The 17075-nt window shown below is 36.2% G+C and overlaps 2 protein-coding genes across 2 annotated transcripts; one reads left to right on the top strand and one right to left on the bottom strand.

Moving 5' to 3' along the window:
- Positions 1-2244: 2244 nt before the first annotated feature.
- LOC140227036 (uncharacterized) lies at positions 2245-3237 on the bottom strand. Its single transcript, XM_072307467.1, has one exon. It carries the CDS (start codon positions 3235-3237, stop codon positions 2245-2247), a length of 993 nt encoding a protein of 330 aa, XP_072163568.1.
- A 4386-nt stretch (positions 3238-7623) lies between these two features.
- LOC140227748 (uncharacterized) lies at positions 7624-10329 on the top strand. Its single transcript, XM_072308150.1, has 3 exons — positions 7624-7700; positions 8094-8415; positions 9646-10329. The coding sequence occupies exons 1-3, from the start codon at positions 7624-7626 to the stop codon at positions 10327-10329; spliced, it is 1083 nt and encodes a 360-aa protein (XP_072164251.1).
- Positions 10330-17075: the final 6746 nt, after the last annotated feature.

Below are 17075 nucleotides of genomic sequence, written 5' to 3'. Positions count from 1 at the left end.
GTACTCTGTGCTTGTGTCTTTTCCAATGATAAAAAATATTTTGTACTCTTCTCTCCTTTCTCGTATCAGGTACATCTTGAACGTAATATGGCCCCCTCTGCTAAATAATTGTACATGCAGTTAAGTTCCTGTTCAATTTTCTCTTTCTTTTCCCATTTTTGCTTATTAATTTCTGTCGGGTCCATGTCATTTATTATTTTCAATTCTTGTTCTAATTCTTTTCTTCTAATTTCTTTTATATTTTTCTTCCTTTTAGAAAATGTGATTGTAAATTCTCGTATTTTGAATTTTAGCCAATCCCATAATTTTCCTTCATCATTTTTATCTCCCCATTTATTTACCCACATCTCATAATGTCCCTTTAAATTTTCAACATACTCAACATCATTAAGTAAACTGTTATTAAACTTCCAGTAAGGTGGGCCCACAGGGTACTCTTTAATTCTCAGATGTAAATTCACAGAATCATGATCTGACAAAACACAGGGGACCATATCACAGTCTGTCACCATATTTTGTACAGACTCATGGATTAACCAGAAATCCAGTCTTGACTGAACACAAGGATTGGAGCGTCTCCAAGTAAATCGTCTTAATAACGGGTTCTTGTCTCTCCAGATATCTATTACATGATAAACGTTTTTAATATTTTCTATTATTTCACAAGAGTGCTTCCAAGTGGACTTCATATTACCGCCCTCTCGGTCCAATGCCAAATTTTGAATAAAATTAAAATCTCCCCCTATTAATATTGTCTGTTCAGCATCATAATATTCTTGTATAGTCAAATCTACAGCTTTAAAAAAAAATGCATGTGGTCTTTTTTCATTATTTGGTGCATATGTGACCCTGCACCTCAAAACAAACAAAAAGTCGCCAGACATGAATTTTTAGTTAAGACCATATTCTGAAAGAGCAGACTTTAAGCTTTAAAATGATGTATAACTCAAATCAAATGGACTCTCTTAACCTATTTAAATATTGGAAAGAAAGCACACACTCGGGAAAAGTGTGAACTGAGAAAAGAGGCTCTGAAGTACAGTGTCTATTCAAGCGCTTAATCTTTACCAAACCGTGCTGGCTGTGCGATGAATGGGACAAAAAACAGGAAGTAAACCACCAGAGTAACAACAATGAAGGGATTATCAGATTAAAGTGAAATTAAGCATGCCTCATTAACACATTCTGTCCATAATTAATGCTAACTTTCAAAGAAGTAGCACTATCTTTTCAAAAGTTATTAGAGTTGAAAGTGAAGAGTGTGGACAAGGTTTTTCAGAAATGAAAAAGGGATTCTAAAGACACACTTAATCACACTATTCTACCAAAAATGTTCGAGATAAACTGCTAAAAAACACACTTTCCTGCCTGTTTTATGATACCAAATTTTAGTATAATGTAAAAGAAGACCCGCTCTTTCAGAAAGTATGAAAAAGTCAAGTTCGGCTAGGTTGACCCATTTCACTTATTTTCAGTCATCACGCAAAATCAGTGTGTGCGACTTTATGTTCGTTTTGAGGTGCACTGTCACATATACATTACATATCAGAATTTTTTTCCATATACTTCCATTTCAACCAGGAAAAATCTCCCTTTAGAATCTTTCACTGTCTTTGTCAATTTTATATGTGGGGTTTTCCGAAATATGATACACACTCCCATACTAGAGGAGGTTCCATGACTGAATACAATATCGGCTCTTAATTGGTTCTTACATAAACTTTCATCCTTATCAGTCGAATGGGTTTCCTGTAATAAAATGATATCCTTTTTTAATTTGGATAAAAAACAAAAGTATTTTTTTCTGGCTTTAAAGTCCCCTAGCCCATTAACATTATGGGTCATTAACTTCAGATCCATATACATATTTCACAAGTACGTAACCTTGTAAATTCTTATGACCCACCATGATCAAGACAAAACAGACAACAAAACATTGGCAATGAAAAAAACACACATACAATTTGCATGAAATCGAGTAAAACATGATCACAAGGAATCCAAGTGCCCTGGGCATCTTCACAGTTATTTTTTCCTCAGGTTGGCAAAAACAAATGATTTTCCCTACCATTTAATCACATGAATAGTGTATCTTGTCTTCGGAGATATCAACTGTTAATATACTGCTGGCATGACAGGGTGCTGACTGCTGAGCTATGGCAGTCGTGTCAAGAGTTTTTCAAAGTATGTCGTATTTTGTTACACCATTGTCTACTGTGCAAAAGCAAACTGCCAATATCCATTCTATCTTGTGGTGTGCTGCTTGTACTCCACTTCTTTTCCGCTCTCAGTCTCCCTGTAAAACAATCGCCCCGGATATCTGAAGTACACCTTTCGCTTTGGGTCCTCCTCTTTCAGCTTTCGTTTCAGTGGCAGCAATTTCCTCCTGCTTTCTCGCACTTCTACCGGCAGCATCTCATCGACAAATATCTGGTAATCCTTTCCGTTGTGCTGAAAAGGCCTCTCCTTCAAATATCTGCGGGCACTGCTGATCACTGTTTGTCTGGTTGTGTATCTACTGAAAGCTACCACAACTGGGCGAGGAGGGCCGGGTTTTGGCCTGATGCGGCCTGTGCGATGAGCTCTTTCAATGCTCACTTCACCTTCCATTTGCATATTTGACTTGGCAAATTCTTTGATCAATTGCTCACACTTCCCAGCGTTTTCAGCACCTTCAGGAAACCCGTAAAACACAGCCGTATTCCTCATCTCTCTCGCATTGAGGTCAACAAGACGCTCTCTCAATTTCATATTCTCCTTTTCTTGCTTGTTTACTTGGTCCTGTAACTGCTTGATATCAAAACGGCATGACTCTTGCTCCTCTTTCAAGTTACTGATTTCTTTCTCATTTGTTTCAATCTTACCAAGAGCTGTGTCCAACCTGGATGTGAGATTGGAGTTCATTTCGTCTATCTTGTGGATAAGGGCCGCGAGTAGTTCATCTGTGGTTGACTTCTCCCCGTCTACTCGTCGTTTTTTCTCAAGCGAGGAGCGTGGAGGTGATTCCGCCGACGCGCCCGGGCTGGTTCCCTCCATATCTCGGTGAAGTGGTTTCACTACCGTGTGCACTGCAGAGTCAGTTAAGCCGTGTGCATTATCACTGTCACTGTGTTCTTGCGTAGCCGTCTCCGTAGTAGCGTCGTTAAAATCCATCTTAGGGTCAGAATCCTCCTTTTCCTTGAAATAATGGGAGATTGTAACGACTCCTTGGTCTAAGATCCTTTTTCTCGATGTCATTTTGACTTTTCAAACTGTAATAGGCGAAATGAGCTGCAATTTTATTTCCTCCTAATGACTCCGTATCACTCAGGCACGTCCTAACCGCACAGCGCCATCTTGGATTCCCCCTTTTTCCTCTTCTTCATCTAGTCCCTTGGTTTTCTTCTGTGCTTTTGTAATTTTTATCTGTATTATTTTTGTTCTCTAAATCGTTCGACGGCACTCACGTGATTAGGTCGGTGTCTGGGTAGTCGCCGCTAGGACACCAAGAGTATTTTGGGCAGCGAGTGAAGACTGGTCAGTCGCCGGTGAAGTTTTAGTTCCGCGTTAAAACCGATGCAAAAAAAAAAAAAAACAAAACAAAAAAACAAAACAAAACAAAAAAACAAAAACAGTTGTGCCTGGTCGGTCATCAGTCGGTCACCTGTCGGTGTCCGACCAAAATTGGCTAAAAAACTCGCTGAACAGTCACCAAGCAGAACCGAAGCCTACGCTCTAAATAAACGAGAGAAAGTACACATTTTGGAAAAGTGTGTACTCAGAAAAGAAGCTCAAAGGTTAATTGCCTGTCAAAGCGCTTAATCTTAAGCAATCCTTGCTCTCTGCATTGGGTGGGAAAAAGACAGGACGCAATGAAAAAATGAATAGCAACACTAATGAAATGATTATCAGGTTGCACTGAAAGAATGCTCTTTTTGAATGCTCAACACACTCTGTCCAATTCTAGTACCAAATTCCGAACAAACAGTGTCCTCTTCGAACAGTTATTAGAGTTAAAAGTGAGGACTGCGTAAAGAGCTTTGAAGAAGTTGAAAGGGGCCTCTATAAAGATATACCTTATCACACTATTCCACGCCGAGTGTTCTAGGAAAATGCTAAAAACACAATTTTCCATCTGTTTTATGACCCCAACCTTTCGAATGATAAAAATGTGATAAACTCGTGTTTGTTTTGGTTGACCCATTTCACCCAATTCGAGTTCTCACGTACAATCAGGGCGTGCACCATTTGTGAGTATCGTGATGGACAGATGGTACTGCATCATTTCATTTCTTAAATTGACAGTTTCCGTCGGGTTTTGTGTTCACCCCGGTCATGTGGAAAATGGTCATTGGGACTCTGATATGACATACTTTGGATCCAAGATAACTCTCGCCTGTGATGAAGGCTACAGCATCAGTGGCAGTGCGACACTGCAGTGTGTATGGCAACCTGGACGGTCGACTTACTTTCCTACCTGGAACATGTCAATCCCTTTCTGCTGGAAATCCGAAACTATAACAGAAGGTTTGCCATTGATACACACCAGTATTTGTCAAAATTAAAACATTCAATTGGCTACACTGAATATAACACTGGACAGTATAACACTGAGCATAGGAAGAAGAGAAGGAACTGAGGATGATAGCTCGTACATTCAATTGGACATAAAGCTGGAAATTTATGGGGTTTCTTCAAATTTCCGGGAAATCAGCCGTTATCGTGACTGAAGATTTCATTTCATTTTCATTTCATTTAGATTTGTTTTTCTCACATAGAGCACAATAAAGTATAATTACCAAAATTATAAAGAACAGTCATTAGATAAAATTTCACCGGAATGCACAAAAGCTTGTCTTGGTATACATGCTAGTGAAACTAAGGTGATAATGCCAAAAATATGATAGGACCTGCGTAAAAACAAGCTTCTAGAGCCACAGGTCCCGTGATAAATCAGATTAGGAGAACTATGAAATGCAGATTTTTTAGACAATACTATTACTGGGGGAACCGATAAAACGAACAAAAATTGGATGAAATAAGTATAAATAAAATTGAATTCTGGCAAATGTCTCAGTTTTGCTTAAAGTCAAAAAGTCGATATACGAGAAAGAAACACAATCTTGGTCTATTCATTATTCTGTCAATCGATATAATAGCAAAAAAAAAAAAAAACATTTTTCCCGATATTAAGCAAAGATATACCAACACGGGCTGGTACAATGTATTTAACGTCCTTTTAATTGTGAGATTTCTATGATACATGCGCTATGGATAATTTTGAAAGCCCTACCGATTCTTCAAATGATCGTGACAGAGTTTCATATTGTCCAAGAGTGTCGGGGAATTTATACCGAACTACTTTGAAACTGAATCAAGTCTTGCACGTCTATGTTTAATGCGCAGGTGGAACAACTATCACACCAACACCTATAACACAGAATGCAGACTACATTTCAAGTGAGTAGCATCTAAAATATCTACAAGCTAGGTACTGTTAGAGTAACTGTAATGTTTCTTGATGCGTGTCTTGGCACCGCCTGTTGGCATTCGATGCCTTTTTATTTTTTTTTTCTATTTTAATCTGACGTAGATTTGTCGTCAACCCCACCGCTACCCTACTGATTTAGCAAATCACCTCAGCTCCATGAGATATTGAATCCAACAGCTGTCCAAAAACTACTGATGGTGGAATCTTTATCTTTATTTTTTTTCCAGTAAGCTTTGAACCATTTTTATGTTACGAATATGTTTAAGCGAAGTCTGATTCTGTGGACCTCGGTCAAATAAATATTATCCATTACTCACAATGCCCCTGATTTCTTTCAATGAAACAGGCGAGGGACTGCTTACTTATGAATTAACGACGTTGCCCGAGATCACAGCCATGTCGTTTATAGGTAAGATGGCTTGTTAGCCACTTTACAGTTGTGTACCTTTCTTTTTTTTTCCTCTCTCATTGTAATCACTTTTTGTTTATTTTGTTTTACTTTTATTTCTGTTTTAGTTTTTTTTATAGTTTTTTTTTGTTACTAACGGCTTGAGGCTCCGTCTTTATTCACTGTTCAAAGAATTGGTAAAAAAAAACCAAGGAACAAAAAGCTTTCAAACTTACCATTTCCTTTCTTTTGTTGATGAAATTATTGTAACGTACATTGTAAGTCATGCTGATGGAAGGAAGGAAGAATAGAAGGAAAACAGGAAACAAAAAGCTTACAAACTTAGCATTTCTTTTCTTTTGTTGATGAAATTATTGTAACGTACACTGTTAGTCATGCTGATAGCTTGGTAACTAAAAGAAGCATATCGCACTGTCATTCAATGAACGACCAACGCGACTTCCTTTCTTCTTTGCTTTTGCCATTTTGGCATTTGTATTGTAGCAACTGTAGACAAGATGGGCCTTCTGGACTTGACAGATACATTTTTGTAGCAATTATAAAGTCCTAAATGAACAGTAAAAACAAAATCATAATGTCATTTTCAATTTGAAATATTCATAGAAATGTAAGTGTTTCCGGCTATTGCATACAGTTTGACTGTAATGTGAAAATATGAACTCTTTCATACAATGACTGGTGAAAGTCTTTTCCATGAACATGGCATCCTGTTCCTAATCTTCTTTTGATCAGCATGCTCACAAATGTGACACCACTAGGTATGAAAATTTGTTATTTACTCCATCGGTGTGTATATAATTATTATACTACTGTTTGTATTTTTATGTGATTCATGATATTTAAGTTTCTAGAAAAAAAAATCTTGTTCTAATAGTCATTGTTACTTTGCAATAATTTTGTATTATTTGGGATGTAAAAATGAAATAAAATGGAATGTTCGGTGACGAGGTCATTGTTAGTCTAAATGCCATGATGTCATCATTGCAGCAAAACTGCTGTCTTCTATTAATCATCTTCCTTCTTCTGCTCTTTTCATTAATAGGAGATGACAAACCAACTGAAAATGTAATCATATCAGACGCAATGGAAACGACTACAAGTGAGTTGCATACCCTTATCTTTAGATATCATCTAACTATACACATATTTCATTTTATGAGATATTCAATACTGAAGCAGAAACTATTTCACTGATACCGTGTATTTTTTTTTCTCAGATTTTCAATTTCACCTTGTTTACCGAATGGTTATTGCAGCCGTGTTTTACTGCTTGCGATATTAACTCATGTTCATTGTTGCCAGGAGATTTATCTTTACTCTCTCTCTCTCTCTCTCTCTCTCTCTCTCACGTTTACACACACACATACTCTCACACACTCAATACATCAGAAACAATATATATGAAATATATATATATATATATATATATATATATATATATATATATACATATATATATATATATATATATATATATATATATATATATATATATTATACTAACTTAAAATATCAAGTAAGTGTTTTTATTACGTTTCATTTGTGGGCAATCATTTCAGGATTACTCTCTTGATGATACGTTAAAGTGTACCCATTACGGGATATATCAAGCACAAAGAAATATTTCTTTTTTTTTTTCGAATCCAATTGATGTACTTTTATTTACAGGGGATGACAAAGATTTCTTGTACTGAATTCCATTTCAGCTTCTAAAGTTCCTCAGAGAGATGTTTACATCTTTGCAATGGCAGTTCTTATGTGTGTTGTTCCAATACTTGTTGCCATTCTCGTCATGGTATTGTGCAGGCATCACAAGAAAAGGTGAGTGTTTGCGTAACCTAATGTCGTGTGCACGTGTGTGTGCGTGTTTGTGTGTGTGTGTGTTTGTGTGTGTGTATGGGTATGTGAGTGTGTGCGTGTGTCATGCAATTAATGCTTGAAACTTTAAGGAACAACAGAAAATGTATGAGTACGTAGCCGTCGAAAACACAGTTTTCATATTTCAAAGGGTATGAATGGATTTTGATATTCAAGCACAATATTTTACTAGATGACGTGATTGTTATATCTTTTCTTATATGTACCGAAAATATTTGATTTTGATATTGGAAAGTAATGTTTCCAACCCATCTTGGAAATGTGATATTGGTTATTTATGTTTGGTTTTTTTTTTTCTTTCAAGAATGTGTATGTCTCTCATGATTGCCTTTACAGACGTAGAGCATCACACACTTCAAATCAGCCAAACAACAGACAACTGCAGGTGCATCCTGTAGATAATTCAAACCCAAATTTGAGCTCGACGGATCATGTTGTATTGAACAAAACTAGTACAATATGTACTGACGCTGGAGCAGAGGGTCAACCTTTCCCGAGCCACTATTACAACATTTGCAGAGAAGTCACTGCTCATGAAGAGGATCCGTATCACATCTACCAGGACGCTGCGGAGGTAGACATGGGAACTTCGCAGGCATCAAACTTGAAACAAGTCTCCCTTTGTGCATCTTCGTTACAGAGCAACGTCACTTGCTCAGTAAGTATCACATATGTTTACTCTCTCTCTCTCTCTCTCTCTGTGTGTGTGTTTGTACGTGCGGAAATGAAAGTGTGCATATATTATGCATTATGTGGATTTTGTGGAATATTGATATGCATAATGCATTTTAGTAAATATCAGAGAAAATACTCAAAAGGGCATTCTCATACAGATTTCTTAAGCATGCTATTCTACAGTGACTACGTTTCCATTCATCTTCATTATACGATCATTGTAGAACGGGTAGTGAAAATCCTGGGAACTCTTTGGTCGAGAGCTCTGCTTTGTTTTCGTTTGTTTGTTTGTTTTTTCCTGGCCAAAGGTTGCCTCGGGATTATACCTATACTGTTAATACGTTATCGCGGACTTGTAGCAATGGCAATAACAATAACAATGATAATGACAATTATTTATCCCTTGTCACTCATACCATGGAATTGGGGAACGCGTTAGAAATATATCAGTGATAAAATTTGAAAGTTATTTCGAATGTTTACAAGGACATCTAAAAAGTATAATGAAAACTAAAAAAAATAGATTCACTACTAATATTTGGGTACATTACATTTTGAAACGGAAAGGAGGTTGTGCGAAATAGATGTTTTACTACTATTATAAAAACACTATGAAAAATAAACGAAAAATTGCTTCTTCTGAAACTGCTAAGTGCAACGAAACTTAGCGCATTGACATGTTATTCTCAATCTGAGAAGAGCATCTCTGTGAAGCAGGAGCATCATCTCACTGCAAAATTTCGCTATATTTATAAGTTCTCGCACCCAGTAAGAATAGCCTATTACCTAGCAAATCATGTATCCAGTAAATTTACCGTGCGCTTAGTAGTTACTTGATACACGGCCGGAGGTATTGATTCCATGTTTTTCGTCACTGGCAAGCAATTAAAAAAAAAAAAAAAAAAAAAAAAAAAAAAAAAAACATCCACTAAGCATCCCATAGCTCATACACGAATTGACCTTTGCATCATTAATCATTACATTAACGATCCTGATGGTGTCAATTGTGTAGTTCTAGAAGTCATTATCAAATGTAACTTCTCCATAAAATCTGGATATTAGTGTCATTGTTGACAAAACACAAAAAGCAGATTAAGTGTTCCTAATGTAGTTTTCACGAGTCTCTAGAGAGATGGCCAGGTAAATCGAGTGATCATGTTATAGCTGCATCAACTTGTCCACATTATCTTGCGTGTTGTATGTATCTTCACAGAACCAAAATCATGCCGAGAAAATGAACAGCAAGAGAGACAGTCCTGGTTCTGCACCCGTCTACCCAAGCCAACCGAGAGAGAAATCCGAGGTGGATGAAAATCTCTTTCTCTCAGAAAATTCCAGTCAAATTGCTCCAAACCGCCTATCCGAGACAATTCAAGAACAGTCACGATGGAAGACACCAGTTGAGTATAAATATACCAAAAGAAATGAAGTGATCACGGCTGATCCACTGTATTCTACAGCCATCTACTCAGCCAAATCAAGGGATAAGCCTGAGGTAGATGAAGATGGTTACCTTGTTCTCGAAGCAAATACCGGTGAAATCTCTCCCTACCAATCTAAAACCCTACAGGTACCATGTTCACGTCCCGATTACAAGCATAATGCCAGAAATGAAAAACGTGTCAATTTAACAATGAGACCGAACGATCCATTATATTCTACAGCTATCTACTCAGGCAAATCAAGCGAAAAAATGGATGAACAAGGTTACCTCGTACTCGAAGCAATTGCCAAAGAGATTACTCCAGACCAATCAGAGAAAATACAAGGACCGCAGCCAAGCCATGAATACAGGCATGCCAGTAAAAGTGAAAAGCTTATCCCTTTTCCGACGAGCCTGAACGATCAAGTGTACTCTACATCTATCTACTCGGGCAAACCGAGCGAAAAGCTGTAGGAAGATGAACATGGCTATCTCATTCTCGGAGCAAATGCTGGTAAAATTACTCCAGACCAGTCCGATACCCACCAAGAACCGCACTCTTGTCCAGAGTACACGTATATCGACCCACGCATATGACACGAAAACTAGACGCCTGAAGGCCTGACCTACATTTTGCTTATGTATAAGGAAGCAACGTTCTAGCTTCTCTGAGGATTCACATGTATTCACTTTTTCTTTATTTTACCATGTCCTATGCATCTATTGCACTGTAAGTATCAACGGTAACAGCGGTAACAGCTGGTATTGTTTTCCACATTTCATTGCAACTGGCTGGTAGATCATTATTGAACTGTTAACGTTATGTTTTGTATACGAACTGTATAGTTTTCTAATTGTTAAATTTAAACTATAAAACTTCACTGTTAACATTGCGATGATAACAACTGATACTACTACTACTAATAATAATAATAACGATAATAATAATAATAATAATGGTTTATTCGTTTTCCTACTTTTATTTGAAAAGAATTGGCTGTATTCCACAGTTGTTGTTTTTTCTGTACTCTCGTCCTATGTTGTATTAGTGCTCCTTATTTTGATCTTTACACTCTGTTTTAATACTGGGAATTACGCTTAACAAACTTGCTTTTCAGTAGGTTCCATCGTCAGCGTTTATACTTAGATTCAACTTTCATAGATTGACCATCATGTTCTATTATGTTTGCAATAGTCTATTGTGCATCCTAGCTGGATATCATGTATCATTTTGCTTTGTTATGTTTGATGTATTTTCATTGAGAAATGTGGAAAAAATAGATTGAAATTGGAATTAGAATTGGAATACAGTAAACAATAGAATGATAAGTGGGTGGTAAATGTACCTTCCATGCCATGAGAAATCACTTTAGATATCAAAACCACATTAATCTGATAGGAATCAAGCGTGGTAATTTCAGGGATGAATCAAAATGATTAAAAACAAAAACCTTTTGCCTCAGTAGGAATCATTTCCAAAATAATGTTAAATTCCCTGTGCAAAGTGGATACACGGGCAAGAACATACTGGCAGGACAAAAACAGTAAGAACCATAAAAAAAGAAATGTTTCTTTCCGATTTGAATTTCCTTCACATTCGTGATTTCCGACTGGAAAAAAAAAATAAAAAAGATACCTTTCCAGTGACGCTGTCGTGCTACCTTCACACTAGGATTCCCTCTCAGTTTGTAGCTCAGCAAATCAACTAACGTCACAAAGGACGTTTCGTTTCAATTGGTGAAACTCACATAGAATTGTAAGCTCTACATGTTTACATGAAACTCTGCTATCGGTCACACTATCAAATCAACCGAGAATGGTTATACGAGAGGATTATGGAACAAATCATAAAAAGAGTTAATGAACACTAATGAATGAGCTGTGAATTGCTCGATAGTGTCTTCCTTTTTTTACAACATTGATTTTTATTTGTAGATACAACAATCATTTCACATTGTGTAATTTTGTGAACAGCCATAGGTTGTCTTCTTACTTCATAACTGCTGACTAATTGAATTCTAGTATGTAATGAAAAAGATATAAAATTCTCCTCATTTGGAACTTATATCGTTAAAAGAAAATGTGGACTTTTTTTTTTCTACAAAGCATTATGTGTACAGTTCGTGATCTCGCATAGGAAAAGTCAATAATCTATCAAGGGACAGTTGCTCTCAGTGACTGATGTTTTATCTTTAACTCTAGACTATGGAATCTATTCATTCATGTTTGTGCATGCAAATGCCTCGCACTATATAGCTACTGTATGATTCTACTATTAAACAAGGTCATGATAAGTACGTGGATGCTGACATTGTAACCAGACTAATTAACAATTAATGAGATGAAACGCACCAGGTCAGTATCTTTGCAGATACATTGCACTACACACAACACCGAAAGCAGTCACTGTACATTTCTTGTAAATTTGCATAGAACTTATTACTTGGTAAAATATTTTATAATATGGACGGTGTTTCGTTGAATATGTCATGATGCTATTGATCTTATCATCATGAATACTAAATGCTTGAAATATCATGTCGCTCCTACTACATGAGTTTCCCTTTACCTCTATGATTCAATTTACTTTTTCAAATCTCTCCACTTTCTGATTCAATTCTGATTAAATTCTGATTTCTGATTCAATTGCTGCTTTTTTGTTATTGTTATGGCATGTTAAATTTGGCAGATATTTGCTAGGTTCAAACAGCAACAGTATTATGCTGCATTAGCTTTAATAAAAAAGATTATTATTTTTTTATTGTAACTCATGAAACGGAAAAAAATATGATTAAAATCATGATTATTTGATCAAAGATATTACTTTGTTCCTACTTAATAGACTAGATTAGAGTATATTGGATTTTTTTTAATGTTAAATGTTTGTCCGGATTAGCATCCCATTTGTAGTGACTTCAAGCATGTATTACTGTCTTCTACTCTATACCTCTCCCTTCCATCCCATGTTTGGTTTTCCCTCATTTTGTTTCTTTGTTCTATATACAATGCCTGATTGTTGTATGAATATTCGCTTTAAAGTAATCAATTTGTGTCCTGTTTATTAACAAAAGAGAAAATCGGTTTACAGACATGTTATGTAGTGTATTAATTCAACTATGAAAGTGGCTTCAAGCTTAACTAAATGAGTGATTTAGTGAGTGATCACATAGGGTGAAAAGCACGTTAAGCAGCACGTTGTAAAAACATGATACCTGATTAACTATGATGAAATAGATGAAAAACATGAACACAACAACTTACTTGCGTATTAAATGTGACCGTGCACCTCAAAACAAACATAAAGTCGCACACACTGATTTTGCGTGAGGACTGCAAATGGGTCAACCTAGCCAAACTTGACTTTTTCATATTTTCTGAAAGAGCGGGTCTTCTTTTACATTATGCTAAAATTTGGTATCATAACACGGGCAGGAAAGTGTGTCTTTTTAGCAGTTTATCTCGAACATTTTTGGTAGAATAGTGTGATTAGGTGTGTCTTTAGAATCCCTTTTTCATTTCTGAAAAACTTTGTCCACACTCTTCACTTTCACCTCTAATACCTTTTGAAAGGATAGTGCTACTGCTTTGAAAGTTGGCATTAATTATGAATAGAATGTGTTAATGAGGCATGCTTAATTTCAGTTTAATCTGATAATCCCTTCATTGTTGTCACTCTGGTGGTTTACTTCCTGTTTTTTGTCCCATTCATCGCACAGCCAGCACGGTTTGGTAAAGATTAAGCGCTTGAATAGACACTGTACTTCAGAGTCTCTTTTCTCAGTTCACACTTTTCCTGAGTTTGTGTTATACGTCATTTTAAAGCTTAAAGTCTGCTCTTTCAGAATATGGTATTAACTAGAAATTCATGTCTGGCGACTTTTTGTTTGTTTTGAGGTGCAGGGTCACAAATTGTGTTGTATAACTGAATTACTGTTATGAACATTCATGTGAAGTTCACTGCTTATATTTCAGAAAACCAAACACAAACTTGAGTAGATGTCATTTATTTCTCGAGAGGGCGCTAGTATGGCAATAAAATCCTACAGTTCAAGCACTTCCCCATTGATATGCAATTTATCACATTTGAGTGTTCTCACTCGGCTCAAGATATGAAAATTGAGAGGGTAAAATGGTGTGTATTAAACACATAATTACCGTACGAACTCTTTCATCCCATTGACAGTTATTTAGGAATATAAACATTATTACGTTTGCACATGTCATCAACAAGTAAACTTGGAGGAAGGATCATTAAAGACAAATCATTGTCGCCACTGAAAACAGTATTATCAGCGTTGTTGTTGTTGTTGTTATTGTTTTTGATACGATAAACTTCAACACTGAAATACTAACCTTATCCTTAAAGGAAACCGAAAGCCAAGTACAATGTGGACTGAGTGATAGCAGAACACATCAAAGAAAGTTTGAGGGAGATGGTACAATCGTTTGAAAAGTTGTGAATTCGTAAAAGTTTCAGTGTCGTCGTCGCTGGGTGTAGACCATTACTACAGTCCATGTATTCATTATCGACAACAAAGAAGACGTAAAGAAAAATCAACACACTTTTGATTTTATAGTATAATAAAAGAGCACTTGACCCAAGTCTCCAACGCAGGGTGAAAATAATATATTTTCCTGACCATAATTAAGGACCAAGTCGATGAAATGTGTACTTTTCGTGAGTAATGGAATGCCCCTTTTTATTCATTGTCTGTGTAATTGTTTTGTCCATAATGACGTCATAAACTCTAGAAGCCTTCTTATCCAGCTATGCCTGCACCGACATCTTCATCTTTTGAATCAATTATCCAATTTCCTCAAACTCTCATCCATGTGTTCTACTAATATTGCTCATTTCACTCAATCCTCACTTATATTTTGGTTTTGGTTTCCTTTAAATACATGATCCATCACGTCAAACGCTAGTACACGTAACTGAGAAAATCCAGATTATGGTCCAGTAGATTTTATCTTTGATATAAGTGTGAGAAAATTTATCTTTCAAAGGCATTTCTGCTCCTTTGTGTAACTTGGGTTTCATAACTTTACGCGAAAGCTTTTGTGCCACGATATCATACCTTTATCATACCTTTATCAACCACCCGATTCGAATGCTCATTAGCTGGTATTGATGTTATTCAAATTGAAATTCAAGTTCAGAGAAATAATCTATCGCAAGCTGGAACAGCTTAGTAGTTATTACTGAATCAAACAAATATCTTATCCGCCCTCATGGCTCACGAGATAGCCATCGTACAACACCGCACAATGAGCGAGGTGAATATCTGTAGGCAAATATTGTATATCACTTTCGCTCATCACTTGTCAAAACCGATATGACAATTCATTCATTCATTCAATTTGGCTTTTATTTGTACTCATTAAAGAGTCCGAAGACTACGTTGTGAGCCTACATATGAATTGACATAGAAATGAAATAAAAAGTGAAATTCCTAACAGCATGGCAGAATTGTAAAGCATAATATATCATACACTGTAAAACAAAATACGTACAATTAAGAATTCCATCAAAGCACGTTGAAAATCACATAAAGAATTAGCACCTATATAAATGGGACTTGAAGCTGAAAAACATAGTAAAGGAAAGATAAGTGTGGAGAGAGAGAGAGAGAGAGAAAGGAAGAAGGTAAAGAAAGTTTGTAGAAAAATAGGGGGAAAGAGAGCAATGAATAATGTACGAAAAATTACTTTCAAAAATATGTGTGTGACAGCAGTGTTGTCATAGCTTACACATGCACAAATAATGCGGAGGGTAACATAATATAATATTAAATGGGTTAGTCAAATACCGGTTAGTGATTGGGTAAACACAGTCACGCGATGGAGGTACACTCGTTATGTTCGCCCATGGGCGAACATTCTTGTTATGTTCTCCCATGGGAAAACATTTTCACGTAACAAATACCCGCGCGCACAGTGAATTTGGCTCTGCGCGAGCTAGCTAGCGCGATCATACTTTACTTTTTAAAAAGATTTTCTGATATCACGAATTCCATTTCGTGATATCAAAAATTCGAATTTCTGATATCACAAATTCAATTTTTGATATCACAAATACCCATTGCTTTATCACGTAAAACCAATTTTTGATATCACGAAATCGAATTAGTGATATCACAAATTAAATTCGTGATATCACAAATTCAATTCGTGATGTCACAAATTCAATTCGAGATATCACGAATTCACATTCTTGATATCAAGAAATACATTTTGTGATATCACTAATTCCATCGCGATATCATTAATTTACATGGAATTTCAGCACATCTTTCGCAAATAAATCATTTGATTTCGAGCATTAGTTTTGCGCTGAAATTCAACAGTAAATTCTAGCGTTAGTTGAGCGCAGAAATACACAGGGAATTCGAGCTTTAGTTAAGTGCAGAAAACCAACGGGAATTTGAGCGTTAGTTGAGCGCAGAAATACACACGGAATTCGAGCATTAGTTTTGCGCTGAAATTCAGCTGTGAATTCGAGCGTTAATTGGGCGCAAAAATACGCATTAGTTTGGCGCTGAAATTTAACTGTGAATTCCAGCGTTAGTTGAGCGCAGAAATACACAGAGAATTCGAGCATTAGTTTTGCCCTGAAATTTAACTGTGAATTCGAGCGTTAGTTGAGCGCAGAAATACACAGGGAATTCGAGCAGTAGTTTGGCGCTGAAATTTAACTGTGAATTCCAGCGTTAGTTGAGCGCAGAAATACACTGTGAATTCGAGCATTAGTTTAGCGCAGAAATTGCTATGACATTCCAGGTGTTATATTTACATAGTATAAACGATAGTTACCAAAAAAAAAAAAACACCTAAATGAAGAGTTTTAGCAACTCGTCTTCATTTAAAGTGATTAGGAATTGGTTTTAAAGGAATCGATGAAAATAAATCGTTTAGCAACATATCTAAAATGCCATTATTGATATGTTGTCAATTACTTGAAAGTAACATATTATTATATTTTTATTTTTCTCCATTTCTCGCCACTGATTTGGCAGAGACTGGTTGACTTACAACTTTTGTTTGCGTTTCTCTTTGCGCAGATTAACAAAATTGAAGTCCTTCGTACCACTGCTTTTTTCTTACTACAAATTCTAACTGTTTGTTTGCCATGCATACTGCTGCATAAACTCCTCGGAAGATCTGGATATCTTCACTCTTCTTGCTCTGGTCTGAAGACTTTTGGGCTTGTGCATTCCAGT

The sequence above is a fragment of the Diadema setosum genome, chromosome 4, assembly GCF_964275005.1.
Source record: "Diadema setosum chromosome 4, eeDiaSeto1, whole genome shotgun sequence".
Classification (NCBI taxonomy): domain Eukaryota; kingdom Metazoa; phylum Echinodermata; class Echinoidea; order Diadematoida; family Diadematidae; genus Diadema; species Diadema setosum.
The sequence above is the reverse complement of the archived record's forward strand: the minus strand, read 5'-3'. Positions and strand labels throughout refer to the sequence as shown.

Bases quoted from the DNA above. Each gene is read 5' to 3' on its own strand.
- LOC140227036 (XM_072307467.1), bottom strand. From the start codon at position 3,237: ATGACATCGAGAAAAAGGATCTTAGACCAAGGAGTCGTTACAATCTCC.
- LOC140227748 (XM_072308150.1), top strand. From the start codon at position 7,624: ATGGCAGTTCTTATGTGTGTTGTTCCAATACTTGTTGCCATTCTCGTC. The intron at 7,701-8,093 runs GTGAGTGTTTGC...TTGCCTTTACAG, and splicing joins TGCAGGCATCACAAGAAAAG to ACGTAGAGCATCACACACTT. The intron at 8,416-9,645 runs GTAAGTATCACA...GTATCTTCACAG, and splicing joins AGAGCAACGTCACTTGCTCA to AACCAAAATCATGCCGAGAA.